At 54.7% G+C, this 23,627-nt stretch overlaps 9 protein-coding genes across 9 annotated transcripts; 6 read left to right on the top strand and 3 right to left on the bottom strand.

The window, feature by feature from the left end:
- Window positions 1-670: 670 nt before the first annotated feature.
- On the top strand, window positions 671-2,257 carry VDAG_05260 (uncharacterized protein; the record flags this gene model as incomplete). The annotated part of the gene is made up of 1 exon (XM_009654996.1): window positions 671-2,257. One exon carries the CDS (start codon window positions 671-673, stop codon window positions 2,255-2,257), a length of 1,587 nt encoding a protein of 528 aa, XP_009653291.1.
- Window positions 2,258-3,778: 1,521 nt separating this feature from the next.
- VDAG_05259 (uncharacterized protein) lies at window positions 3,779-4,114 on the bottom strand (the record flags this gene model as incomplete). The annotated part of the gene is made up of 1 exon (XM_009654995.1): window positions 3,779-4,114. One exon carries the CDS (start codon window positions 4,112-4,114, stop codon window positions 3,779-3,781), a length of 336 nt encoding a protein of 111 aa, XP_009653290.1.
- Window positions 4,115-7,643: 3,529 nt separating this feature from the next.
- VDAG_05258 (hemeolysin-III family protein) lies at window positions 7,644-9,022 on the top strand. The gene is made up of 4 exons (XM_009654994.1): window positions 7,644-7,864; window positions 7,939-8,002; window positions 8,056-8,117; window positions 8,174-9,022. Exons 1-4 carry the CDS (start codon window positions 7,804-7,806, stop codon window positions 8,872-8,874), a joined length of 888 nt encoding a protein of 295 aa, XP_009653289.1. The 5' UTR covers window positions 7,644-7,803; the 3' UTR covers window positions 8,875-9,022.
- Window positions 9,023-11,899: 2,877 nt separating this feature from the next.
- Window positions 11,900-14,191, top strand: VDAG_05257 (uncharacterized protein; the record flags this gene model as incomplete). The annotated part of the gene is made up of 5 exons (XM_009654993.1): window positions 11,900-12,150; window positions 12,249-12,426; window positions 12,481-13,010; window positions 13,069-13,421; window positions 13,482-14,191. 5 exons carry the CDS (start codon window positions 11,900-11,902, stop codon window positions 14,189-14,191), a joined length of 2,022 nt encoding a protein of 673 aa, XP_009653288.1.
- A 2,521-nt stretch (window positions 14,192-16,712) lies between these two features.
- Window positions 16,713-17,706, bottom strand: VDAG_05256 (uncharacterized protein). The gene is made up of 2 exons (XM_009654992.1): window positions 17,059-17,706; window positions 16,713-16,993 (listed from the first exon to the last, which is right to left on the bottom strand). The coding sequence occupies exons 1-2, from the start codon at window positions 17,625-17,627 to the stop codon at window positions 16,816-16,818; spliced, it is 747 nt and encodes a 248-aa protein (XP_009653287.1). The 5' UTR covers window positions 17,628-17,706; the 3' UTR covers window positions 16,713-16,815.
- Window positions 17,707-18,203: 497 nt separating this feature from the next.
- On the top strand, window positions 18,204-18,380 carry VDAG_05255 (uncharacterized protein; the record flags this gene model as incomplete). The annotated part of the gene is made up of 2 exons (XM_009654991.1): window positions 18,204-18,248; window positions 18,315-18,380. 2 exons carry the CDS (start codon window positions 18,204-18,206, stop codon window positions 18,378-18,380), a joined length of 111 nt encoding a protein of 36 aa, XP_009653286.1.
- A 1,055-nt stretch (window positions 18,381-19,435) lies between these two features.
- Window positions 19,436-19,744, top strand: VDAG_05254 (DOC family protein; the record flags this gene model as incomplete). The annotated part of the gene is made up of 1 exon (XM_009654990.1): window positions 19,436-19,744. One exon carries the CDS (start codon window positions 19,436-19,438, stop codon window positions 19,742-19,744), a length of 309 nt encoding a protein of 102 aa, XP_009653285.1.
- VDAG_05253 (uncharacterized protein) lies at window positions 19,556-21,541 on the bottom strand. The gene is made up of 4 exons (XM_009654989.1): window positions 20,387-21,541; window positions 20,204-20,282; window positions 20,082-20,151; window positions 19,556-19,790 (listed from the first exon to the last, which is right to left on the bottom strand). The coding sequence occupies exon 1, from the start codon at window positions 20,757-20,759 to the stop codon at window positions 20,415-20,417; it is 345 nt and encodes a 114-aa protein (XP_009653284.1). The 5' UTR covers window positions 20,760-21,541; the 3' UTR covers window positions 19,556-19,790; window positions 20,082-20,151; window positions 20,204-20,282; window positions 20,387-20,414.
- A 1,486-nt stretch (window positions 21,542-23,027) lies between these two features.
- VDAG_05252 (uncharacterized protein) lies at window positions 23,028-23,538 on the top strand (the record flags this gene model as incomplete). Its single annotated transcript, XM_009654988.1, has 2 exons — window positions 23,028-23,438; window positions 23,515-23,538. 2 exons carry the CDS (start codon window positions 23,028-23,030, stop codon window positions 23,536-23,538), a joined length of 435 nt encoding a protein of 144 aa, XP_009653283.1.
- Window positions 23,539-23,627: the final 89 nt, after the last annotated feature.

The following is a 23,627-nucleotide window of genomic DNA, read 5'->3' as shown; positions in this document are numbered from 1 at the left end:
GGTAAGGAGCATCGTTCGGAAAGGAGAGGGAGGTGGCAGAGGCTCGGCGGCAGCACCGGTCGAGGCAGAAGTCGCGAGGCCGACTCGGATCATATCGGTCCAGCGCGACAGGCAAGAGGGCATGATCACTGTTGTGGTCTATTTCCTGTGGTCTATTTCCTGTGGTCTATTTCTTGTGGTCTATTGGTCTAGGCGGAGACAGAAGTGGCTTCACAAAGCCGGTGTCACAGAAGCGCGTCACAGTTCCCATGAGTTCCCCCTTTCCCACCCTTTCTACTTGCCACTCTTCCAACCACCCCCCCCCCAGTTACCCCTTTGTGCCTGCATCCTTAGCCAATGAACGCCTCGTCCGTCTCACGGCCCGTGGGCGTACTCGTCCTGAGCGTACTCGTCGACGTACTCTTCCTGGAACTCTGTAATCAACTCCCTGCTGTGCCACTATGTGTTGGCCAGCCATGGCTGCCAGCCAGCCCAGAGACTAAGTGGCGCATGTGTGTATATAAAGAAAGCCTGATTCCTCTTTTCAGTGTTTGGCTGCTGCCAGGATCGCTCACCGAGCTATCATTCCCTCTCAAGCTCTTCTTCACCCGCCCCATCTTCACCCACGAGCACAACGCTAACGTTGTGGTCCATGGCGCGGAAGACGCACATGGCATTCGCTACAACTGAAATGGCACCCACTGACTCCCGCAAGCTCACTTCCGACTGCACGGCCGTTCAACATGGGCCTTTGTGTCGCCTCCCTCCCGAGCTCCTCAACGGTATCATCAGCCGCTGCGACCAAAAGTCCATCTCGGCGCTCCTACGAAGCTGCAAGCAACTGCTGCATGCCTATACTACTTGGTTGTTTGCAAACAACGTTCAATATTCGCATGCATCGTCCATCATCTGGGCAGCGCGTTGCCAAGAAGACAATGTCACCATTTCGGTCCTGAACAAGGCCGTCGAGGCTGGCGCGAATTTACGGAAGCAATGTCAGATTTCCCTCAAGCCATTTGAACACCTACGCCTACCACAAATGGTCTACCGGGATTGCTTTCTCTCGGCGCAATCTCAACTGAGGGACATGTATCCTGAATCTGTTGCAGTCTCTTGCCTTGAACTTCTCGTCGAAGAGGGTCGAGATACCGTGGTTCTCCACTTGCTGCAGCATGGTTTTCATCCATACCATCTGCTGACGTCTCGCATCCTGAACCTCGTTTCCAGCACCCATGGCGCTTTGCCGCGTCTGACCGCCATCAACCCCCTCCATGTGTCGGCGGCCATGAGCCTACAGAACGTGGCTGCCCTTTTGATTGGCCAGCATGGCGTTCACGTCGATAGCAGGGACAGCTGTGGCTACACGCCATTGTCGTACGCCATACGCTCGCCGTTCGCCGATGACGAGATGATATCCGAGCTGATCCTCTGCGGTGCCGACCTCAAGCAGGAGGTGCCACATGGCGGCATACAAGTGTCCATTCTGGAGTACGCCTGCCATGCCGGCCGGTTCTCCGCTGCTCTTCACATCCTCGCAGCGCTCGACTTGTCTGACGTGCCTGGTGCTTATGACCCAGCTCTTCAGGTCGTCATACCAATACCCTCCTTCAAAAGAAAAGGCCAGACTTCGCATACCAAAAGAATTCTGGTCAACAAGCTCTTGGGACGTGGAGCGAACCCAAACGCTATCGTTCGTTCTTCCGGGGCCCCTCTCTTGACGCATCTGGTTCGGAACCATCCCAAGGCTGTCGACTATCTCCTGGCCCTGCCGGGCATCCTTGTTGATGCATTGGATGAAGGAGGCCTCACCGCCTTGGCCTGGGCTCTGACATATACAGCGCACCCTACGAATGTGTATCTGAAAGTCGCTGCGTCTCTTCTAGCCCACCAAGCGACCTTGACGACAGCTGTGACAAAGTGGATATCGGACAGCACACGTACTATAAGCACCATGCGACACGTGAAACACGCACTCAAGAGAAACCCACGTATCCTAGATATCTACCAACTCATCTATGGCCATTGCATCAGGGTCTCCCCTTGGCAGCGCACCAATGCCCAGCATCAGTTTCTGGCCGAGGCACCCGAATGGATTGTACTTCTGATCTGCAGAAAGAAGAGAAAGGGATTATGGACACGGAGAACGGCGGAAAGCATGGTGAACAAGTATTGTGATCTCGAGATAGTGCCTAGAGGCTCCGCGATGTCTCTCTCGGCTCCGGTGCAATATCTGGGACATTCCAACGACGAGGCGCCTACCCAGCTGCGGATACCATAGACACTCCATCTGTCTTCCGGATTGTCTCTCTAGGTGGGGCCATATCGTGGCGATTGGCCACATGCTTCTCCCCGACACACCGTCGATTGAATTCCTTGCCGCATTGGACGCAGATGAAGCGGGCCGCGGAGGGACGGTATATGAGGCTGGCATCTCTGACAGTCCCCGCACCGCCCCGACTCTGGCCACGAGGGTTATGCTGGTCGATCGAGAGCAGACCAAGAGAAGGAGACCGGCCCGAAGACTGGTCAAGAGACCGATTGGAAGGGGGGAGCCGGCCAGTGTGGCCACCAAAGGTGCCATGCTGTATCCAGGGAAGACCGCCCGAGAGCCGCGCTCGGGCGGGTGCGTGGCGCTGGACAGCCGTCCGAGGGCCTGCGGCAGCCAGACTCGACCTGTTGGCCATCGGCGCGCCAACCGGCACGATGAGGTTATCACTCGAGACGCGTCGTTCGAGCTGATCGATGATGGAGCGAAGCTGGTCTGCTTGCCAGCGGGCTCGAGCAAGGGTTGCGGGTCGACCATGGCGTCGATGGATGTACGATTCTGTCGCGCGGAGCATATACATGTGTTTGTGGACGGCGTGGCATACTGGGCACGGCGCCTGGTGAAAGCGTGCGGTCTGAATCAACTTGAGACGGCAAGGTCGGCGTTGGTGTTGTGCATGTGCACAAGGTTGGAGACGCTGCCGCCACTGCCAGTGGCGACACGTCCAGACGTCTTGATCGTAGAAACACATGGTGTTCGCCGCAGTCATACAACGAGAAAGTAGGGCAAGCAAGTGAAAATGCAGGGCGAGCAAGTGAAAACGCAGGACAAGCAAGTGAAAACGCAGGGAGCGAGGACACGCGGTGATGCGAGGACCTGTCCGGAACGGCCATCACGGATGGCATCACGGATGGCCAACAGTGCCAAGCTTAACGGCCGGGTCATGGCAGCGCCGATGGCAGCTTCAAACGCGGCCTTGTCGGCAGCGCCTCAGTGGCACGCGCCCTCTTACCAGGAGCCCGGCGGCTATGCACGACTCCGGGTGGGGCTGCCAGCAGTGCCTCGACCAGGAGCCTCAGCGGCTTTGTATGCGGCTTGGTCGGGGCTGCCAGCAGCGCCTACATGACAGGCGCTCCGCTACCAGGAGCCGAGCCGACTGATATGCGGTTCGGGGCCACCAGCAGCCGCTCTCTCCACGCTCCGGGTTGCCAGCAGCCCCTGTTACGCGCCCGCCGTCGAGAGGGCGCCCGGCCATCCCGAACCAATGCCTGGCGCTGGCTACTAGTAACAGGAATGGCTCACTACCAGCAGCCGCTGGCTCGAAAGCGAACTCCTTCAAGATCAGAAGACGGGTCACGCGAGTCACAGGTGGGCGGGCGGTGCGTTGGCAAGTACAAGGCCATAATTAATCGTCCGTCTACGGAATCCGACACAACCGCCTCACGTATCCTCACGTATCCCATGGAAAAGCACACATCGCCTTTGGTGTCGTAGGCGCTGCTGGCTCACACGCCTTGCTCGGTCAGCATGCGGTCACACACAGAACGAGATGACGGGCGGACAGACCTCCTGGTCGCGCTTCTTCGCCGCGGCCAGCTCGGTAGCCAAGCGGCGGATCTCCTCTTGGAGACCGTCGATGTAGGCCGTGGATGCCACGCGCAACTCTTCATATTCCTGCTGCCAGTACGTGATGACGCCGCGCAGGTTTTCGCACAGATAGCGGTAGTCCGGCTTATACAGCGGATGCGGCTCGTCCCACCGGCGTAGGGACAGGCGCACGCCCTGGGACAGAGGCGCGCCTGGGGATGGAGGCACGCCCGGGAACGAAAGCACGCCCGTGGACAAATCTCGGACACGTGGGTCGCCCATGGCAGGATGAGATGAAAGGCTGCGAGAACGAGAAGGCGAAGATGCCGAAGCGAGCTCTGGACACCGCCCGCTTGATGCCGCCTGCTTTATAGCCATGGCCAACCCGCCGCGGCCCCCGCACATCGCACATCGCACGCCGCACGCCGGCCTGCACATTCTGCTCCGGCGATAGACAGTCCCCGTCCAGGCCCGGGCGGCTACGCAGTCGACCCACCAGGCATGCCGGACCTACTGCAGTGGCGTCCTTGCGTGCGTATGCGCCTGCTCGACAGCTCGGCGCTCGTCCGGGTTATCGGCGATTACGTGCTGGGCACGTAAGCGACGGCGAAGGGTAGATGGTTCATGCGACGCTGCAATCGAGGACCGACCGACCGACGACCAACGCGCCAATCCCAGGTTGAGCCTGACCCCACCTGGCCTCCACCTCCTCTGCAGCCAAGACAGTCTATTGTCCTGGCGTCACTTAGCGTGCCATGTCCTCGGGAATCGGACGGGCTAGGCACGAACAGGCATGAAAGTCAGGCACAACCGGGCAAAGCCAGGCACAGGCAAAGCCAGGCACAAAGGCAAAGCCAGGCACACAGGCAAAGCAGGCACACAGGCAAAGCAGGCACACAGGCAAAGCCAGGAACTACCAGGCACGAGCTTGCTGAGCCATCCTTCAGCTGACGATAATACACGGCAACGTCATGACATGGAAAACAGGTCCGGAGAAGTATTGAAACTATCTGACACTAACGCACAGCGCATCACACCCACCCTCGCGCAACGCCAACAGCCAATCACTCCTGCGAGGTCATGGATAGAGGCGTCAGCATGCCACTGTCCAGTGCCTCCAGCGTGGACGGTGCCACCATCGGCTCCTCCGTCGATGGAATGTCCTATTGCCGCATAAGCTTCGCTCGCCTGACCTGCGCCATTGTGCCACAACACGTACTCGACGATCGACGTTTGCGTCGGCCAGTCTCTTCACCAGTGTGTCCAGCCGATGCAGCGTCTGCAGGATGGCCATCAACGGGTCACGATGGGCATGTGGCCCGGGTGGGAAGAACTGCGAGGTTCCGCCCCCCGGAGTATTGTCTCCGCATCCCTCAAGTCTCTCAAGACGAAGAAGTTGGAAGCCAGGCGGACAGATACAGCGAGGGTCTCGCGTGCCGTTGGACGGCCGGAGCGACGGCAGATGAGCCATGTGGAAGGGAAGGCGAGGAGGGGGAAGAGGAGGAGGGCGAGCAGTGCGAGAAAATGGGCAGGAGAGGGCGAAAGGTGGGCAGGAGGGCGAAAGGTGGGCAGGAGGGCGGAAGATGGGCAGGAGAGGACGAGGAAGCCAAAGACAGTGATACAATCAGGCGGGAGATAGCTGCGTAGAACGCTAGATACAGTCACAACGCTACAGTCGCTAGGATAGAAAGCTGGCCACGCTGGGTCGACATCTTATATAGTTTGACAACGGTGCAATGGCAGTTCGATGACAGTGGCCTGCCGTCACAGACACCGGGTATAGCGTCGCACTCACGTCCTCGCGGAGCAGCTGGCCGTCACGGTCTGGACGACGGTCATGGTCGACACCAGCGTCGACACAACCGTGGCGACCACAGTCAGACCCGTAGATGGCACGACCTTGGACGCCATGCTGACCTGGAAGAGCGACGACGACGACGACGACGCCGCCGGGGGCACGCTCGCTTGCGCGCCGGGTGTGGTCTGTCCGTCTAGGGGCGCGCCAGCCGATGGCGTCGATGCGCCCGCCGGAGCTTGCCCGGTTCTGGTCGACGTGTGGCTCGCTGTTGGTGATGCCTGCAACCCTGTGGAGGATGTCGCCGACGCCAGCGATCCCGACCCCGACAACATCGCCCCCGTTGGTGGCGCGCCGTCTGACTCGGGCGCCGATCCTTCCGTGCTCATCCTGGTCATTGCGCTGCTTGAGCCGGGTGTGCTGCCTGAGCCTGGCGCGCTGCTTGAGCCGGGTGTGCTGCCTGAGCCTGGCGCGCTGCTTGAGCCAGGTGTGCTGCCTGAGCCTGGCACGCTGCTCGAGCCAGGTGCGCTGCTCAACGCGACGCGAAAGTCGGTCGTCGTCTGCGTCACCAGCGTCGGCACCGTCGAGACAAACGTCGTCGACGACCGCACGATTGTCGCCAGCGTACTCCGTGTCACCACCGACTCCGACACGCACCCAATCCGGCCGACATTCACCAGTGGCAGGTGGGGGTCGCCGCGGCCTCCGGCGATCGTGGCGTGAGAGCACGTTGGCGGTAATCCCGCGCATTGCCTAGAAACCTGTTAGCGCGGATGTCTGTCGCGTCGCCTGTCCTGGTCGCCTGTCCTGGTCGCCTGTCCTGGGCGCCCGTCTCGTCGCCCGTCTCGTCCGTCGGGCGCGATCGCTCAGGCGTGACCAGTTGGGCATGCAGGTGCGCCATCCTACCATGTAATGTGTGCATCGCCGCTGGGCGCCCCTGTCGGCACCACAAAGCTGGCGACCCTGCGACCTGAGCAGGGAATGGCCTCGAAGGCATAGCTGACGGGGAGGAAGTCCGGATTGTCGAACTGGAGGGTGGCCCCGCACCGTCGATCCAGCGCGTCCTCCACACTAGAAGCTGCGGTTAGCAACAGCAACAGACCATGCCACCCACACCACGACCACGCCCTACGAGCGAGCAGCATTGCGCCAACGGCCACACCAACAGCATCACTCGCTGCGAGCCGCATCACACCCGGCAACGCTCCACGCGAACGGACCAACGTACTCGGCAGACACCACCGACCGACCGGCCTCGAGGGCGACGACAGGACTTGACATGCAGATGCAGGGGCCGTCGTGCAGGGCCAGCACGCCGGCGTGCACGAGAGGGAAAAGGAGGAGGAACTTCATCGTCTTGGTGGCTGTGGGGGGGCGTCGGTCTTGGACACTGGGTTATCACGCTGCCTTGCGCGTTATGACCGGTTATGAGAAGTGGGAGCATGTCGTGCGCCGCCACGACAGGCGACGGTCGCCCTGCGAGCTAAATAGCGAGGGCAACAGGCGGCCGTCCCATGTTGCATGTTCGTTGTCGGTCATAAGCCAGAGTTGATCATGGGCGAGGCATGTCCCACCATGGATCCGGGACGCAGGCTGCCAATAGCCGGACGTCAATTGCTGGACGTCGGTTGTCAGATGGCAATTGTCAGACGTCAAAGGTGAGATCGCGCACCGTCGGTTCCACTGCTGATAACAAAACAAGGTTTGCACTATGACCCATCTCACATCTCAGGGCATGGGTCGCTGAACTTTCACGCACGATTGGTCAAGACGCCCCACGTTGACCATCACGGCCTGATGATCAACGAAGCAAGACCGACACTGCAACCCTGACGTTACGAGCGGTTATGTTCCTGTCGGGGTGATCGTCCCGCAAGACAACACACTGCAGAGCAGACCACTTCCGATGCAGCTAAAGGCAACAGGCTTTCGATAACGTTGGCACCGATCATGTCTAGGACATGTATCATAAGACGTGGTGCCCCCGGGACGGTAGGGTTTTTTGGGCTCACTCGCGATTTGCTGCCCTCAGCACATTGGATCTTGCAAATGCATTGCTGGACTCTTGACTTGCGACTTGCCGGCGAGTCCTTCTTGCTCACTCTTTCTTGTTCACGAACATCTTCCGATAGTCCATACTACACACTAGTGATTTTTTTCAAGCTTGTACTGCAACATGGAAATTCAACACGAAAGGACTCGGTTCGAGACGGATACGCCAGCCCTGCACCCTGTCCGTAAGTGTTGTAAATCCTATCGACTTCGTCCCGCATCGCCTACACGACGAGCTCACTGTTCAATACACGCTTAGCAGAGGCCAGCTTTTCGGCCACAACACTGCACAGGGACAACAGCTTCATTCTCTCGGGCTATCGGTAGTGTGCCCTCAATGCCCGAATATGAGACGCGACGTTAATCGACCGCATAGTGATGTGTCGTATTCGTACTGGCAATGTTTGCAAAGTACACTTGAACTCCACAATGAAACAGGTGCGGTAGCTTCATACTAGATGCGATGAACATCGCCTCTCTGACCAGTGACAAAGTCAACATTTGGTCGCATGCCCTGGGATCGCTGTGGTTTCTTCATCAATTTTTCGATGATTGTATCAAAGACGACACCACTGCTCTGTTGACCTCCGATAGGTTTGCCATCGGCATGTTTGACATGTCAGTGGCTTTATGCTTCTTCTTCTCTGCAGCCTTTCATACGTTCAGTAACCACAGCCGCAGTGTTTACAGACTTAGCAACCAGATGGATCACTTAGGTATCGTCTTGTTAATGTGGGGAACTGGACTTTCTGGCGCCCATTTTGTCTTTCGATGCCAGCGGACTGCATACACGGTCCATCTGACTCTTATGTCGGCCTCCGCCGTGCTGAGCGGCCTAGCTACGCTACGACCTGCTTTTCGTGAGACGGGGGACCAACAACCGCGTGTTCTTGTCTATACATGTTTCGGTATCGGTCTCTTTGCGCCGGTGCTCCACGGCTTGTATGCATTCGGGCTTGCGGAGCTCGACGAGAGAATGGGTCTTAGATCGTTTCTTGGCTTGGCGTTGCTCAACTCAATAGGGGCCTCGCTGTATCTCTACAAAGCACCAGAGCGGTGGTTGCCTGGCAGGTGTGACCTTGCCGGGCAGGGCCATAACTGGATGCACGGGTTCGTGCTTGCTGGAGTATGGATGCGGTGTAACGGTCTAGTTCAGCTGGCGATCCCGAGAAGCGCAAGACAGGAGGTTCTATGAGTGGTCGAACGAAGGGATAATCATTCAAGCGCCAATCACGATCATGATCTGCAAATGAGATGATGGGCATACATTGGAGGGTTCTCCTGGAGATAGAGCGGATTGGCATCATAAAAAACTGAAGCTAAGCCTCAGTTCACCATTCATCAAATGTGTGCTGCTTTGGAGCCGACTTCCTAGGCTTCTTCCAAGTCCTTGTGACGAAGAGATTCTGGACACATCCGCCGGAAGCCGCAGACAGGAAAAGATGAGGGAACTAAACCGTAACCCTTCCGTCACGGTGTAGTCTGGACCAGCCGTCGGAAAGGGCAGAGAGGACAGAAGTCTCGTGGTATGCTGGCAGAGAAGCTTGTTTCTTGGACGATCAAGAGAAATCCTGCTCACGTAATAGTCCACGGAATGCCCATGGTCCCTTCGTTGTGGTGTGCTGAGAGTGGAGACATCGGCTAAGGCAGCTACGCAGGCCTTGTAGTTTAATATTGAGTATTCAACTGTGACCTCCCCCTAGGTTCGTGCTCGGCGATACATCCTCTACGCCAGTGCCGACGTACTAAACGAAGTTCGAAATATCAGAGTCAGTCTGCGGGATCGAGATGGAGGCCAGATACACGTTTATTAGAGTACTGACTGCATGCAGCCTTAAGTAGATGATTTGCGTTGCGGTGATCTTCTTTGTTGCTCATATTGAGATTTGATTATACGACCGTGGCGGGTGGCTTCAACCCGCCCTAGGTGTGGAAAGGGGCATAAAGCACCTTACTGTCCGCCCAGTTCTCTAGAACCACCGATCCTTAGATATCTCAAGCTTTGCATCATGGATGCCCAGAAGAGAAAGCGACAGGGCCCACGCCTTACCAGTCAAGAAAGACTCATCCGTCCGCACCCCAGTGATACATCATCATCTTCTGATGACGCATTGTCTTCTGATGAGCGGTCATTCAAACGACGGAAAGTGAAATGGAAAGTGAATGAGTCGAAGCGAGCAAGTGACAACGATAAAGGCAAGCAGGTTCCCGCCATTGTGCCCACGTTGAAGTTTCAAAAGACTGGTGGAGCCGTGAAGCTCCTACCAGTGTCAACGCAAGTGCCGGATTGTCTCCCGTCCAAGATCAAAACAGATGGGGCAACGGCTGCTTCTCCCGTTTCTCTACTGAAATCGCTTCGCGGTTGGACCATCAAGGGCAGCAACGGCGCCAGTTCATCTGTAAACACAAACACGTATCACAACACGAAGAAATCTTCAATGTTTAGACTCGGCATGGCAGTAAGATCTGCCCGTCCTGTTTCTTGTTGACTTGCTGACACGCTAGACCACGGAGGACCAGACCCGTCTGAGTAAACAAAATGTTGACGATGTCTTGAATATCATCACTTGTCAGCACCAACAGAGAATCAGTGTTCTGGATCAAAACACGAAAGTGTTCCCGGAATCCAACTTGACTCTTTTGCCCGTCTTTCAAGACGGTCAATGGGCTCTCGGCTACTACTCAGCAGCCGGGCTGACCGTGTACGAATCACTTCCCGACTTGTCCAGGCGCGAGGCCATGATAGAATATTTTCAAGACTACCACAAGACACAACCCGGCTTGCTCGTCACAATTTCAGCTCCGCTGATCCGCCCGAAGTTTCACGATTCCGGTGTGTACCTCCTGGTCACGGCTATTCTCCTCATAGCAGAGTGCGACCTCCCGAGCAGCATTGACTACGGCTTCTGGAAAGAGGTGTTGAAGCATATTTTTCTATCCCATGTAGGTTACCAAATCATCGCCCAGCCCATTTTCTCAAACACGCCGTCGTCAAGTGGTTGCTCGGACATGACCCACTTTGGACTGTCAGCTAGGGTTTCGCCAGACTGCCCGGGATGCTTCTTGCATGACAATCGGAAGGTGCGCATCAAAGGCCCCAGCCTGGAAGTGGTGCCAAAGTACCGTCAGTCGTTGCAGTCGGCTGAGAAGGCTTGCCACGCACTGTACAAGTTGACAAAGATATCATCGAAGAAAGGTGCGCGTGTTGCCAATGAAAACAGCCGCCGAATTATGCAAGCACTGCAGTTCGCCAAGTTGTCCAAGAGTTGCCTGCAGGCGGAAGTTGACAGGCTTCAATCACGTTAGGATGACTGACGGCCTTCAAAGCAAATGCAAGAGGGGATATGGGTCTCCCTTCCGCTATCCCCTACTGAGATGATGTGGGTGTGGGCGGAGCCTAGGTGCCCGTGTGAGAGAAAAGATTAACTTGATGCACACAATGTTCCCTACCCTTCGCCTCAAATTCGTGAACGAAATTAGACGACGATGTTGATCCTATGGAATTATTTCGCGAGAGAAAGTAGCTATGATTGGTATAGGGATTTACTCTAGTATAAATAGACATGAGTATTAAACATTGGCGACGAAGTGTTTTGAGGCGTAAAAATGATGCAGGATATATGTACGTTAAAAACAAAACCAGATCGGCAAGCCTCGTATCAAATATTCCCTGCTGGCCATAAGTAATTGAATTCACGGTCCAGCCCCCGCTATGCGCCATATTGGCGGATGCTGGCTCGCAGATGAGACAGAATACTGAACCGCGTTGGAAAGCACTAGTCACTCAAATCGCCTAGACGGGGGTGAAGTGTGGCACCATCCAAAGAATCGTTTAACCCATTTCGCTACCCGGTCTCAAGCCTCGCGGCATCTCAACAGCTTCATGCTTGCCGATTTTAGAGGATGAAGACGTTCAGTCTACTCTATGTTGCTATTGACTCGGCTTTGGAATACTCACTTAGGCAGATGATGGAAGTCTCGACCGCCGTGTCACGGCCGCCCGCGGATCAAAGTGGGCCGAGGCCTGCCAGTGGTAATGGCCTTATTACCTTTGAAGATTATTTTACGCCATAAAAGGCGGCAACGCCTTTCGACCCCCTTCACTTCATTTTCACATCCGCTGTGGCCGACCCTCTGATGATCCCACCGTGAACACCCACGCCTGCCCTTTGCCATCCCTCGTCAGCGAACCTGTCGGTACCCACGCAGCGACCGTCCGAATGGCTTCGCGCCGTTGTACCGCTGCTCGCCGGCCCGGAGCGAATGGCCCCCCTGACAACAATCATGCAGACTTTCTCAACCTTGTCGCTCAGCGGGAGGCCGACGGCCGCGTGTCCAATCGCCCCCTACCTTTGTCGGTTGAGGAACATGCCGCGCACAGAAAACGACTCGAGAGCGTTCGCTTTATTAAACCGAAATTCGCCGACGAGACCGAGATCAATATGTCTGGCATGTTGGGGAAAGGGAAACCGTAAGTTCTGCAGCGTTGTCATGCTGGCTCGGCTTGACGTCAGCCTACTTACTTTGTCCTTCCAGGTAGTGCGCCGAGACGAACGTTGGAGACTGGAGGGCTACGATCAAGAACCTGACATGCGAACTAACGATGGACTTCTTCCTGTTCGTCTGTGGCAACTATAACGTCAAGTCATGGGGAACATCACATGTATACATCCGACAGTTTCAGCAGCTGTACACCACCATCGCCGGCCGTTACGTCGATAGGAATGATGCCAAGGAGGTCTACAAGGTACGGGCACTACTGCACTGATTTCATGAAACCGGCTTGCTAATACTTCATCAGTACCACCGTCAAGTATTGGTCCCACGCTTTGGCCTCCGCGAACCAAACGTGAATGGTAAACCTGTGGTTGGTGCAGACGAGGTGCGGGTTCTCCTCACGTTCAACATAGCCTATGACACTAGCATCTTTCCTGGCGAGCGTCACCGGCTTAATCAAGCCTGTTGCTACCTCATTCTGAGCTATACTGGCGCCAGGATCGCCGAGCTAGTTCACAACCAGCGGCAGCGACCTCAAGACGGCTCTATGGAAGAGCTTTTTGGCCTCAAGGTTGTCCCGTCGGAAGGACGACAGACCATCAGTGAAAGTGCCGACAAGGACGAAGGAGGAGAATCTGAAGTCGCACAAGATGAAGAGTCCCTGCGCCTAGACGAGATCCCCTGCACGCAGACCACAGGGCGCGGACGCCCAAAAGCCCTCTGCTACGAGGACATTTCCATGATGATTGTCGAGCACCCGGTGACGCGTCGAGCCATCCCGGTCATGTCGATCAAGTTTGTTCACCATAAGGGATCAGACAACAAGCCAAAACCGTAAGTGTCTAGCTCTCAGGCATTGTCGTCACACCATGCTGTCGTTAACAGAGGCTAGCACCATCTTCTCCTTCACGCCCACCAGGGAGTTAATATTTTGTCCCGTCAGCATCATGATCGCCCTCGCGCTGCATGACCAGGCTTTCGACGCGCCGAGCTTGACGAACGCTACACGGGTCCTCGGGACGAAGAACTGGGGTTCCACTAAATGCACTCCGCTCCGGTGGAAGGAAGACGTGAAGAAGATTCCTGTTTTTCGGCGCTTCGGGCGTGGTGGAGACCTGTCCAAGACCGAGGACATGCTGCACAGCAAATTCAGAGACGACCTTGGTCGACAAAGTCTGGACGCTGGGTTCGAGCAGCGCTGGACGGCCAAGATCTTCCGCAGAGGAGCGTCTGATGCGGCTAATGGTATATTAGAACTTTCCCCGGGCGTCTGAAAGTGGACCGCAACTGATAAGGGGTTCTCAGGAAATGCGCCTGACGTAGTACGCGATCAAATGATGCGCCACGATTCGAAGTTCGCCACATTTCACGGCGCCTACCTCAACGAGAGGGTTCAGTTCGACTTGCAAAACACGTTTCTGGAAGAAGAGACTGAAGATCAATTGTACCGCTTGTTCGCGCACGTCAGCCTGGCCCGTGATCCTCGGGCGAAGCGAGATATGGTCCCGGCAGAGGTGTGGGCGAATCTCCCCCCCGACCCAGAGATTGTTGAGCTGCAACAAGAGCGGACGGCGCTAAAGCAGTGGTCGTATCAAATTCGAGGCCACAAGTATGAAGTCAAGATCCGCCAGCTCACAGAGACAATCAGGACGATGCGAGTAGGGCGTGAGGCCAAGATTGTAGACCAATATCGGAAACATTACTTCTACAACCGGCCAACCTGGAACATCGAGAGGCAAGCGCGAGACGAGGAGGAAGAGGAGTATGTCGAGCCAGCGATTGACCTCGAGATTCCCGACCGGGCCCGGCTCGCCGAGATTTTATGCAAGCAGCCCAAGGATCTGAGTGAGACGGAAGTTCACCAGCTACGAATCGAGGCTATTAACACAATGGTGGCGTTATGCGATAGGCGGGAGACGATCAAGCGCGAACGCTTACGAACCCGACCGCAGATGAACATATCCATCAAGCAGGAGACGCCTAAACACCTGAGCAAGATGATTTCCCCCTACTAATGGACCCGACTCAGTGCCCGAGCTGCATTGGCGATGAGCGGCTTTCCTCCGGGCAGCGGACATTCAAGTATTGTCGCCCCGTGGTCAGAAATGACCATTTTGATGACCATCATTTGGAAGAACGGGAGCTCGCTGAGCAACGTGGCGAGCCGATACGCTGCGACCACCCGAAGTGTAGGAAGGAAAAGTTCCAGCACTTGGACCACTTTCGGAACCATGTCCACTCTGTACATGGTGTCCCGCTCAGGTCGTCGGAGCAGGTGGAGTTGAGGCGTCAAAAGAAGGTCAGGAAGCGGCAGATGGTGAGCATTGTAAGACAGAAGATGTCTTAGGCGATGTGCTCACAATGCACCGAGGGCTGAGTCCGTTGCCGTCACGCTGAATTATCAGAGAAACGTCGATAATTCTTACTGAAGTGGGTGTTTTTTTTGAGCGATTGCGGCATAATTATGTCTCGTGGAAATGGAAGAGGAAGGTTCAGGACGGTCATAACTAATTGTGTGAGTGACGTAATCTATTGGCTCTTCAAAGATCTCAGTTTATACTAGATCTAGAGAGATAGGAAACAGTACTATCGGGGTCTACGTGCCGAAATATTTGTCTTCGAGCCCCTTAAGAATCTCAGTCACGTCTACTACAACATTGTGCCCGCCCTGTACTGTTAATCGTTTGATTGGCCACTGCTATACTAGAGTTGTACCCTCTAATTGGGATGATTCATTTGGTGTCATTCTGGCGCTGGCCTGATATTGAGGTTTGGTTGTCTCGGGATTCTAGGCGGCTTGAGTTGTGAGGGGGGAAAATATCCTGTTTCCCCTTACTCAAGAGGCTAACTAAATAGCTAGGGGTTCCTGCATTAGGTTGAATGACCTTCTTGGATGTTGGTTCTTTTCGGTCTTGAGAGCAGTCTTAACTGGCCAAATATCGCTGAGGGTCTCCTACTTCTGTCCTTCTCCCGAAATGAATTGAGAGTCCAGGGCGTTTCCGTCGCAGGTGGCGCGTGGTGTTGCGATATATGTGAAGCCTAGCATATGAGGACTGCAGGTCGTGAATACGACTATATATAGTAGCGAAGGCACACAAGGCACCTAGTGGTGCGACCTGTCTCATACTGACGAATATTACGCCGCGTTTGCCGCCCTGCCTTTGGAAGGCCGCGACTGGTTTGTCGGTTCCTTGGCTGACCGCCACGCACCAGACATCTGGATGCCCGCATCACTACTGATTGCTGTCTTCATAAATGTGATGATGTAGGTCAAATTGCATACCCGGTAACTATGATGCTCTCGCAAGGGGGGGTAGAGACACAGGTGACAATACGTAATTGATTCATTGAGACTGAAAACGCTGATGACGCTGATGACGCTGATGACGCTGATGACGCTGATGACGCTACGTGCAATGTCGCACATTCTGCTAGTGCAGCGTGGGGTATACTTTTGCCCCAAGGATCACGAGTAACCCGATGCCCACTCCAGAAAGCCTGCCAAGCCATGCCCTATATTATACCCCATGGGGACGATATCTTCGATGCTAGCTTCACCCACGAAGAAGAGATCCATCATAGAGCTCTGTGGTGGGCTCCACATCCCATCTTCCCTGCTCAACCTGTAGCCCGCTGTGGCCGTCGTGTTGAGAACGTCTTGTCTGAACAGTCGTTCTGGTTCCGCAACGGTGTCTATGGCCAGTGATCTGCTGCTCCGTCTCCATGATCATGTGTGCAGGCACCCATAAGCAGACCTCAGAAGTCTGTATGAGTCTGCGATGATTGCTGAGTTGGAACTGGCAGCATCAGACATTCGGCGCGAGTGCGTCGTACCCAGCCGCCCGGCCGGGACGGAACGTCTGGCTCGCACGAGCCTGCCCTCCGACTTGAAGCTAAAATCGTCGAACCACGTCGTGATGCCTTCCAGCTCATCATCGTCAGAGCCGTGCATGGGGTCCCAACTGTCCGAGACGAAGTCGCCGGCCCCGCCAAGGACAGCAACTTGAAAGGCCGTCCAGTCCAAGGTCTTATCGGGCATGACGTCTGCGTAGAGAACAAAGCCAGCGTTGAGGATGCGAATGCGGCCGTGGCGGAACGTCGGCATTTTCATGCTGTAGGGTGTCCATCGAAGATAGAGAGCGTCGCCATCGTCGGAGGGTGCAACCCTGTGCGTAGGCCAAGTCGGCTCCGCTGTTGGCATTCGCAGCCGTCTTCGACAACTCGTCTCCCGGGGGAACCCCACAGCACCAATAACCGCTGCTAGCTAGCCCGATGAGAGGATGGGCTGGTATAATCTCATCAGCCTTGATCTTTTCGCAGCCATCTAACGATGTTCGCCACGTCGTGGAGTGTTCGGTTGTGACAAGATTCCGTTTTCCTGCTCTCTTTGCGATTAAAGTGGTAGACGTGCTGACAGCGCTCGCGATGAGGCAATGTGTCAGAAGGGTAGGCTTTACAGGGGTTGGTGGTAACCGCAGCAGGGCTGACAGGCTGTAGGCAAAGAATCAATCTTGGAGAAACAGTGTAGAGACAGTTCGGTGTATACAGAACCCTAATTAAATTATCCCTTTGTTCTTCTCTTTAGGAGTAATAATACGTCCAAGACCTCGTCCCAACGAGTCGCTCGACGGCCAGCTTATTACAGTGAGGTACTCTCGAACATTGCTGGGTCAGAATCATCCCCCCAATCCAACTGTTGGTTTTTTACGAGAATTTCATCAGGCCAGTCTTCCATCTCAGCCTTTAGAATAAATAGCATCGTCTCTGAAGTCACCGATAGCCGTGACGAACAGTCAAGGGGCTCTATGATATCAAACCTAATTTTGAGTTGTAGGTCAGTTTTCGAAACATAAGGCCAATCTTCGATGCGTGGGTCTCTTACAGATCTTCGAATAAGATGTCTACTTCATCATTTATGGACACAGTCCCAAGCTCCATATAACTTTCGGTTGCCTTGAATTTTGGGACTTCGACATCGCGATCACCGTGACCAGGTTTCGATAGGAGGAGTCGATTGGGGCCATCTGAGGTAAGGAAGTGGTCGACATCTTGATCTAAATCGATTTCCCTCATCCACCTGATGACCCTTACCTTTGCCTCTGCGGACTGCAAAGCGGGGAATTGGAAAAAAATTCCCAAGAGGGAAACGCGACGTTTAAGCTCGCAGTATTCTTTTCTCAAAGCGGCGAGCCGAGTGACACCTTGTTCAAGGTCATAGAAGCACTCTGCTGCAGCTTGGAAGCTCGCGTCGGCACAAGCAAAGCATACAGGTCGGTGGCCATCACATTTCGTACGTTTTTGGCGGCACGTAGAGCATGCCACAATGGTCAAAGGACCTCGCTTCTTAGGTATCGGGCTGGAATTGTCGAAGGGCGTACGTGACTGCTGGAATAGCGAATCGGCCGCTTTCCAATGGGCGGGAGCAGGCAAAATGCTTTTATAAGGTTTCATGAAGGTCGAGTACAGAATATGGGTTTTGACAAACTTGATTCATAGCTCAGTACCATAGGAATTGCATGAATGAGCAGGCGCTGTTTGTTCATGAAAATCTACAAGGAAGAAGCGGGGTTCGTGTTAATGAACTGACTGCAAGAAGACCTTCACGTGACTTTAGTAATTGGTGAACCAAGTATTGGATTGGGGGATCATGTGGATTTATGGCCACGTGATCGGACGAGCAGTAAATCCCATATACACTGAGCGCTGGAAGCACTTAGATAGACAGAACTTACACACACGAACTAATCAAGCTACTTACACCACCGAATCTAGAATCCAGAACTCTCAGGCACAACCAAAGCTACGGACTGGGTTCACGTAAGCAGTGAAACACACTCAACAGTATTCAATTGTGACGTCAACCATCCCACCCCAACCAGAGCTTAAGCTAACCAAAAAAAAAAACATCAGCACCAGCGAGAACGAAACCTTCAGGAATCCCAAGCCACAAAAAGCTCCAGAACACGCCCCGAAAGGTCAATCAGATAGACTGCTGACTGTCGTGAAGCCCATAGCGACGCCGGCGCCATGGCGACCCGTGGAGGAGCGCAGCTTTCTTATATAGCCAGAATCGTGCTTATAGCCGGTGGAGTTGCTGGATATTGCCATTCTCTGTTATCCTAATACCCTTGCTTTCAGTCAGGCTCAGTCAAGGTCGAGTCCCAGGCGAAGTGGATGGCTACTTTCGTGAAGGTCCGGATCTGACGTCTGTAAGTATTGGGTTCCACTTTGATGTACCTGGTCAACATCGCACCTCCAGATCCTCATGGGCCGTGCTCAAAGACGACGAGACATAGTTTCTTGGCCACGCTAGTTCTGGAACCTCTGTAGGGGCTCCTCAATAAGGTCCAATTCTGGATCCCAAGCATACTGGCACTCGGATAGGTCGATATCCTCTTCACTTAGTCGTTGCGCGAGGCTTCCGCGCTGTCGTCCTTCCCCCCGCTACCTCAAACGAACCCCCCTGGCATATAGCAAGCATGGCCGCCAACCCCAAGCCCCGAGCTGAACCAATGCAGACCTAAAATAGCTGCGTCGTCGTAAATGGTGATTTGATAACGCTAAATGCCATCGTGGCAAGCCCAGGCAAACACGGGCATGAAGCTGTTAATCATGGCAGGGAGCGTTTTGAAGCAGGTGCGCAGGTGATGTAATGGAATTGTTTGGCATAACCGCATGTCAAATAGACTAAAGCTCCCCAAATCCTTGCTCCAGCAGAGTTTGTGAACGAGGAGCTACAAAGCTCTAGCCAGCCAAGAAAGAGAGGGCCGGCCACTTAAAGTGAACTCCCCCATGATTAAGCGCTCAGGTAGTGGTTAGAACGTGAAGCGAATAGCTCAATGTAGGTGTGCTTGTTTCGCAATTGGGCGCGAAGCCGCCGCCTCCTGGCGGCAACACATGCGGTTCTACCAAAACAGAAGGGATTGGGGCAGAGAGACGGCGATGATACCATCTCGGCGCTTATATGATGTAGGCTGCGGGGCTATTAGTTACGTGTCGGATATCTGTACCATTTCGGGGCATCTCCCTGTCTACGGTCATGATAGAGCAACTACCGTCGCCGATTGACGCCCAACCTTCCCTCTGACCATTGTTGAAGCATATAAACTTGCTTGAGATTCCCAACCCTCTTTCTCAAATGTGGCTATTATCTCAATTTTTCAGAGATAGAAAATCTCAGCTCCCCCTCAGCCCTTGTCTTAATTGCCATCATTTCATCCTCCAGCAGAGTTCTTCGCTTCCCCAGCGCTTCTCAAATCATGAAGCTTTATGAAACCCATGTCACTCGTGCCAGCCCGACGCAACTACCGCTACTGGAGTCCGCACTTTCCTCGTCACAGAACAACAAGTACTACCACGGCCAGGACGATATTTTTCAGCTAGCGGGAATCCTTGCAGCAAGAATTATCCTGAATCATGCTTATCAGGATGGCAACAAAAGGGCCGCGCTTCTGGCGGCAGACATGTTCCTGAAAATCAACGGATTCCATCTGCAGAAAAACCCGTTCGGCAGAGATGAGGTCAATAACGGTCTGAAAGATGCGCACGTAGCTGTCGCGGCGGATTAATGGACTGCCGACAACCAAGCGGAGCATTACAGAAGCATCGCGAAGCCTGTCAGCAAAATAAGTAGCGAAATTCAGCAATATGTCATAGCGGCCGAGCAACTTTGATGATGTTTGTTGCCCAGCAACTGAGGCGGCTCGCCACAAGCAGCAAAGGAGCGGTATGTAACATCCTGGGCAGGCGACGTGGAGCGGCGGCATAGGCAACTTGTAAGAACTAGAACACTTCATTAGGTTCGTGTGCGGGAGTGATGAACAGCTGCAAAGGAGATGAGTCGATGTATCAGGCCTGGCAACTACAACACGTATTCCTGGCTCATTTCTTATGAGATATATCTACTGCCGCTTGAGCTTCTCCAACGTATCCTTGAGCTCCTCAGCGCTATCCCTCGATGTCCGTTCAAAGGCTTCTGAAAAGATGATTAGATCTTCAGGGCAAAGCATCGAGATTTATACACTTACCTTCAAGAGTTCCATCAAGTGTTAGAGCATGCCAATTCCCCGAGAGCCAAAGCGTGGCCGGGCTGATATCGCCAGTCGTCTGGCGGGGAAGGTCTCAAGTGATTACAAGCCGGGGAAATGGTACAGCTTCTGGAACCCATCAACGAGCATGTCATGAAGAATCATATTCTTGAGCAGAAGAACTTCGCCGCGCAGCTCAGTGTACTGATCCTTAAGGCACTGGTTCACGGCATCGATGGCGGCCTCCTGTGTCTGCAGATCTTCGATGCCGCGCTGCTTGCGAACGCGGCATTTGCGGGCAGCGTCGCGTTTTCTTGTCGGAGTTGGATGGTGGATTGTCGGTCGCGGAGAGGGAGGAGTCGATTGAAGAGACCGAAGTACGAAGTTTGTCCGCAACCCTCGGGGCGACTGCTTTGGATACCGAAGGTTGTTTTTGTTCGGTATAGGATGTCTTGAGACGGCGGTCGCGTCTATTCAGCAGGGCGGAAGGGGGTTGCGGCAGAAGCTGTTGATGTGATGTACTCTGCTCTCTGCGTAATGCATCATGGGGAGCCATGGACTGATTCTCGGGGTTGAGGTCGATGAAGGAGTCGGGAGAAGTGGCACCCCGAGGCGAAGCGTTGCTGATGCTGTCCTAGGAGCGCGCCTCTGGTAGAGTGGTGGCCTTGGCCTTAGCCTTAGCCTTGCGTGTTAACGGAGACATGGCTGTAGCTAGCTGCGCGAGTAAGACAGTATCCCCACCGAACTCTTTGACAGCCGTCTTGGTCGGAGGTGCCGGGCAGATGCAGCCTGGCGGCCAGTAGCGGAGGTTGAAAAGATTGAGCGCAAAGAGTTGGATAAACGTCCTCAAAGCAACAAAACTGGTGTTAGCCAGCTGGATAGAGTGTCAGGCTGTTGACGGCAGTGATGAAGTCGCTGTGTGATATCGTTTGATCAAATAGACCGGTTGCTTGGTGGGCAGGGGTCGGCAAGGTAGGTTGCGCAGTATGTTCCCAGCTAGGGCTCAGGAGCTCGAGACAAGTAAGGAGTCTGTAATAGGCTAGGTCGGAGATAGGAGAGGTGAAGCTCTTACGATAGTAACGAAGTCTGAACAGATTCGAAATCGGCGTCGGTGGTCTTCTTGGGAGTAGATGTTCTTGGCAATGGAAAGGCATTCGATTCCATCCCCTGAGAGCGAATCGCATGGGGCTTGCTGCGGCTTCATATAGGCTCCTGAGCCGCAAAACCAAACGTCATGACCAACGCCCCTGTGAGGCGAGCAGGCTGAGGGCTAAGAAACGGGCAATATGGAGACGAAAACGAAAAGTGGAATGAGAAAGGTGTCAAGCTGCAGGCCGCGCATGGGAAAGGGGGACAAAATCCCCACTTCACACCATGCAGGATATATACTATGGTAGAGATGGGCATACTTGGTATGGGCAACCATTGACCAACGGGCTGGAACATTCCCCGGGGGGGGGGGGGGGGGGGGGAGATTGTCCCTAACCCAATCACGTGCTCCTATTAATCGGTCTCAAAGTCCGTCCCAACATCGGCTCTGATGGCGAAGTGGGCACCGAAGGGCTCAAGTGCTAGATTGCGTGCAAATTTTCTGGGGGACTCAAAATCCTGCTTCTTATTGGTCAAGGATACAGCCGGATGTCTCTAGCCTGTCTGGCGGCGTTGGACCACCTCCTTGGGAACCTCCTCGGCCCAACCAGGACCGAGGCGCCAGAGCGCGTGAACCGACTCCACGACACTGACGGCCAAAGCGAAGAACCAGACAGGGCTCCCCGGCACCACGAAGAAGGAGTAGGATCAGTAAAAACCCTGAGGCGTATGGTTGCTGACTTCAGATTGCTTCTTGATGTTTGCGGTAATGCTAGCCTCAACGTTGAGCTTAGGTTTCGGAATATGCGGACAGCACGACGGCGCAGGCGCGGAGGCCAACGCAAAAGGTGGCATACCAAAGGCATCATTCCGCAACCTGCAGAAGCAGGTGTTTGAACAAGGCATACTTGGCACGAACAAGGAAACCGCGCGGAGGATCTGCGGCCCGTTACCCCCAACATCGTCATCAATCAATAGGTTTTACCCCGCCTAACGATCGTTGACTCACGCCTTTTTTTATTTCCACACCCACCAGGTAGGTTAGGTACACGTAAGGAATGACTGTTTTGACAGGTGGGACACTACGCTAACATGTATGACGGGAGGCTCAATATTAGAGAGAATCCATCCTCGCCGTCGCTATCTCATGTAAGCCCCGCGATCAGTGGCAGTGACAGCACATCTTTTGACATAGCATACCGACCTTGACTGCCAGGCGTGGTAGCCGGCAGGACGGGGTGTCGGTAATAGGGACCTGAGACGTCGATACTCCTCCACCTTTCCATCCACGCCGTCTCCATTGTCGAACGACGAACATGCCACTTAGTTTGGGCTCTGGCCCATTCCCCCTCCCGTCCAACTCTGGTCAGGGCGCACCCACAAACCATCCCGCATCCCCTCAAGCAGTACTTCATACGGCATATTGCATACGAAGTACCGGCAACCCCCCCCCCCCCCCCACAAAAAAGCCTTTAAAGGATGTACCCTCCCGGCGCTCAACTTGGGGTCGATGGGGGCTACGTCATTAAGGTGTCATACCCTGTATCCTTCAACGGCGGTCTTTTTAATGGCACCAGCTGCGTTCATTTTCTGTCGGACGCACCAACGTCCTATCTACTCCCTCAAATATGGCACGAATTCCAGCTGCACCAAAGGACTCCTCCCAACCGTCCATCGCCATCACGCAGCTCGACCCTTGGTGTAACCCGTCGACATTGCATCAAAGAAGCTTGCGATGCATGCCGCGCAAAGAAGACAAGGGTTTGGCCCTCCTCACCAAATCAGTACAGCGAACCACAAGACTGACAGCCTTTCGCAGTGCGATGGCGCCTCCCCTTGCTCACGATGCGCCCAACGCAGCCTCCAGTGCAACTATGAGGCCCGACACCATCGCACCAAACGAAGCCTACGCACTGAGATCAAGTCTTTGAAGCGGAAATACCAGGAAAAAGAGGATGTTATTGAGAGATTACGACTTGGCCATCAGCAGGGGAATGTCCCACCATGCGCACAACATGATGCTCCAGACAGCATCAACGTTGGCAAGCGCGGCGAAGAGACCAGCCAGAACTTTGGCCATGGACACTCCGGCCCCGTGTCGCCACCAAGTCCTATTGCCAGCCCACACGATCAGCGGTGGGACCAGGTGAGTGCTCGACTATCAGGACATCTCGCGGCGATGCAGTATCGCGTACAAGACTTCGTTGATATGGACGTTGAAGCAAGTCAGATGGCCGATGAACTAGTTCAGGCCGGGTATTCCATGTATGCGCAAGGCCTGCCTCTTGTCGCCACAACACAACGGCAACTCGCCGGTAATCTCTACTGCCGGGTG

This window comes from Verticillium dahliae, genomic scaffold (assembly GCF_000150675.1).
Source record: "Verticillium dahliae VdLs.17 supercont1.9 genomic scaffold, whole genome shotgun sequence".
NCBI lineage: Eukaryota > Fungi > Ascomycota > Sordariomycetes > Glomerellales > Plectosphaerellaceae > Verticillium > Verticillium dahliae.
The sequence above is the reverse complement of the archived record's forward strand: the minus strand, read 5'-3'. Positions and strand labels throughout refer to the sequence as shown.

Bases quoted from the DNA above. Each gene is read 5' to 3' on its own strand.
- VDAG_05258 (XM_009654994.1), top strand. From the start codon at position 7,804: ATGGAAATTCAACACGAAAGGACTCGGTTCGAGACGGATACGCCAGCC. The intron at 7,865-7,938 runs GTAAGTGTTGTA...ATACACGCTTAG, and splicing joins GCCAGCCCTGCACCCTGTCC to CAGAGGCCAGCTTTTCGGCC. The intron at 8,003-8,055 runs GTAGTGTGCCCT...TCGACCGCATAG, and splicing joins TTCATTCTCTCGGGCTATCG to TGATGTGTCGTATTCGTACT.
- VDAG_05256 (XM_009654992.1), bottom strand. From the start codon at position 17,627: ATGAAACCTTATAAAAGCATTTTGCCTGCTCCCGCCCATTGGAAAGCG. The intron at 16,994-17,058 runs GTAAGAGACCCA...ACTCAAAATTAG, and splicing joins GACATCTTATTCGAAGATCT to GTTTGATATCATAGAGCCCC.
- VDAG_05253 (XM_009654989.1), bottom strand. From the start codon at position 20,759: ATGGCTCCCCATGATGCATTACGCAGAGAGCAGAGTACATCACATCAA.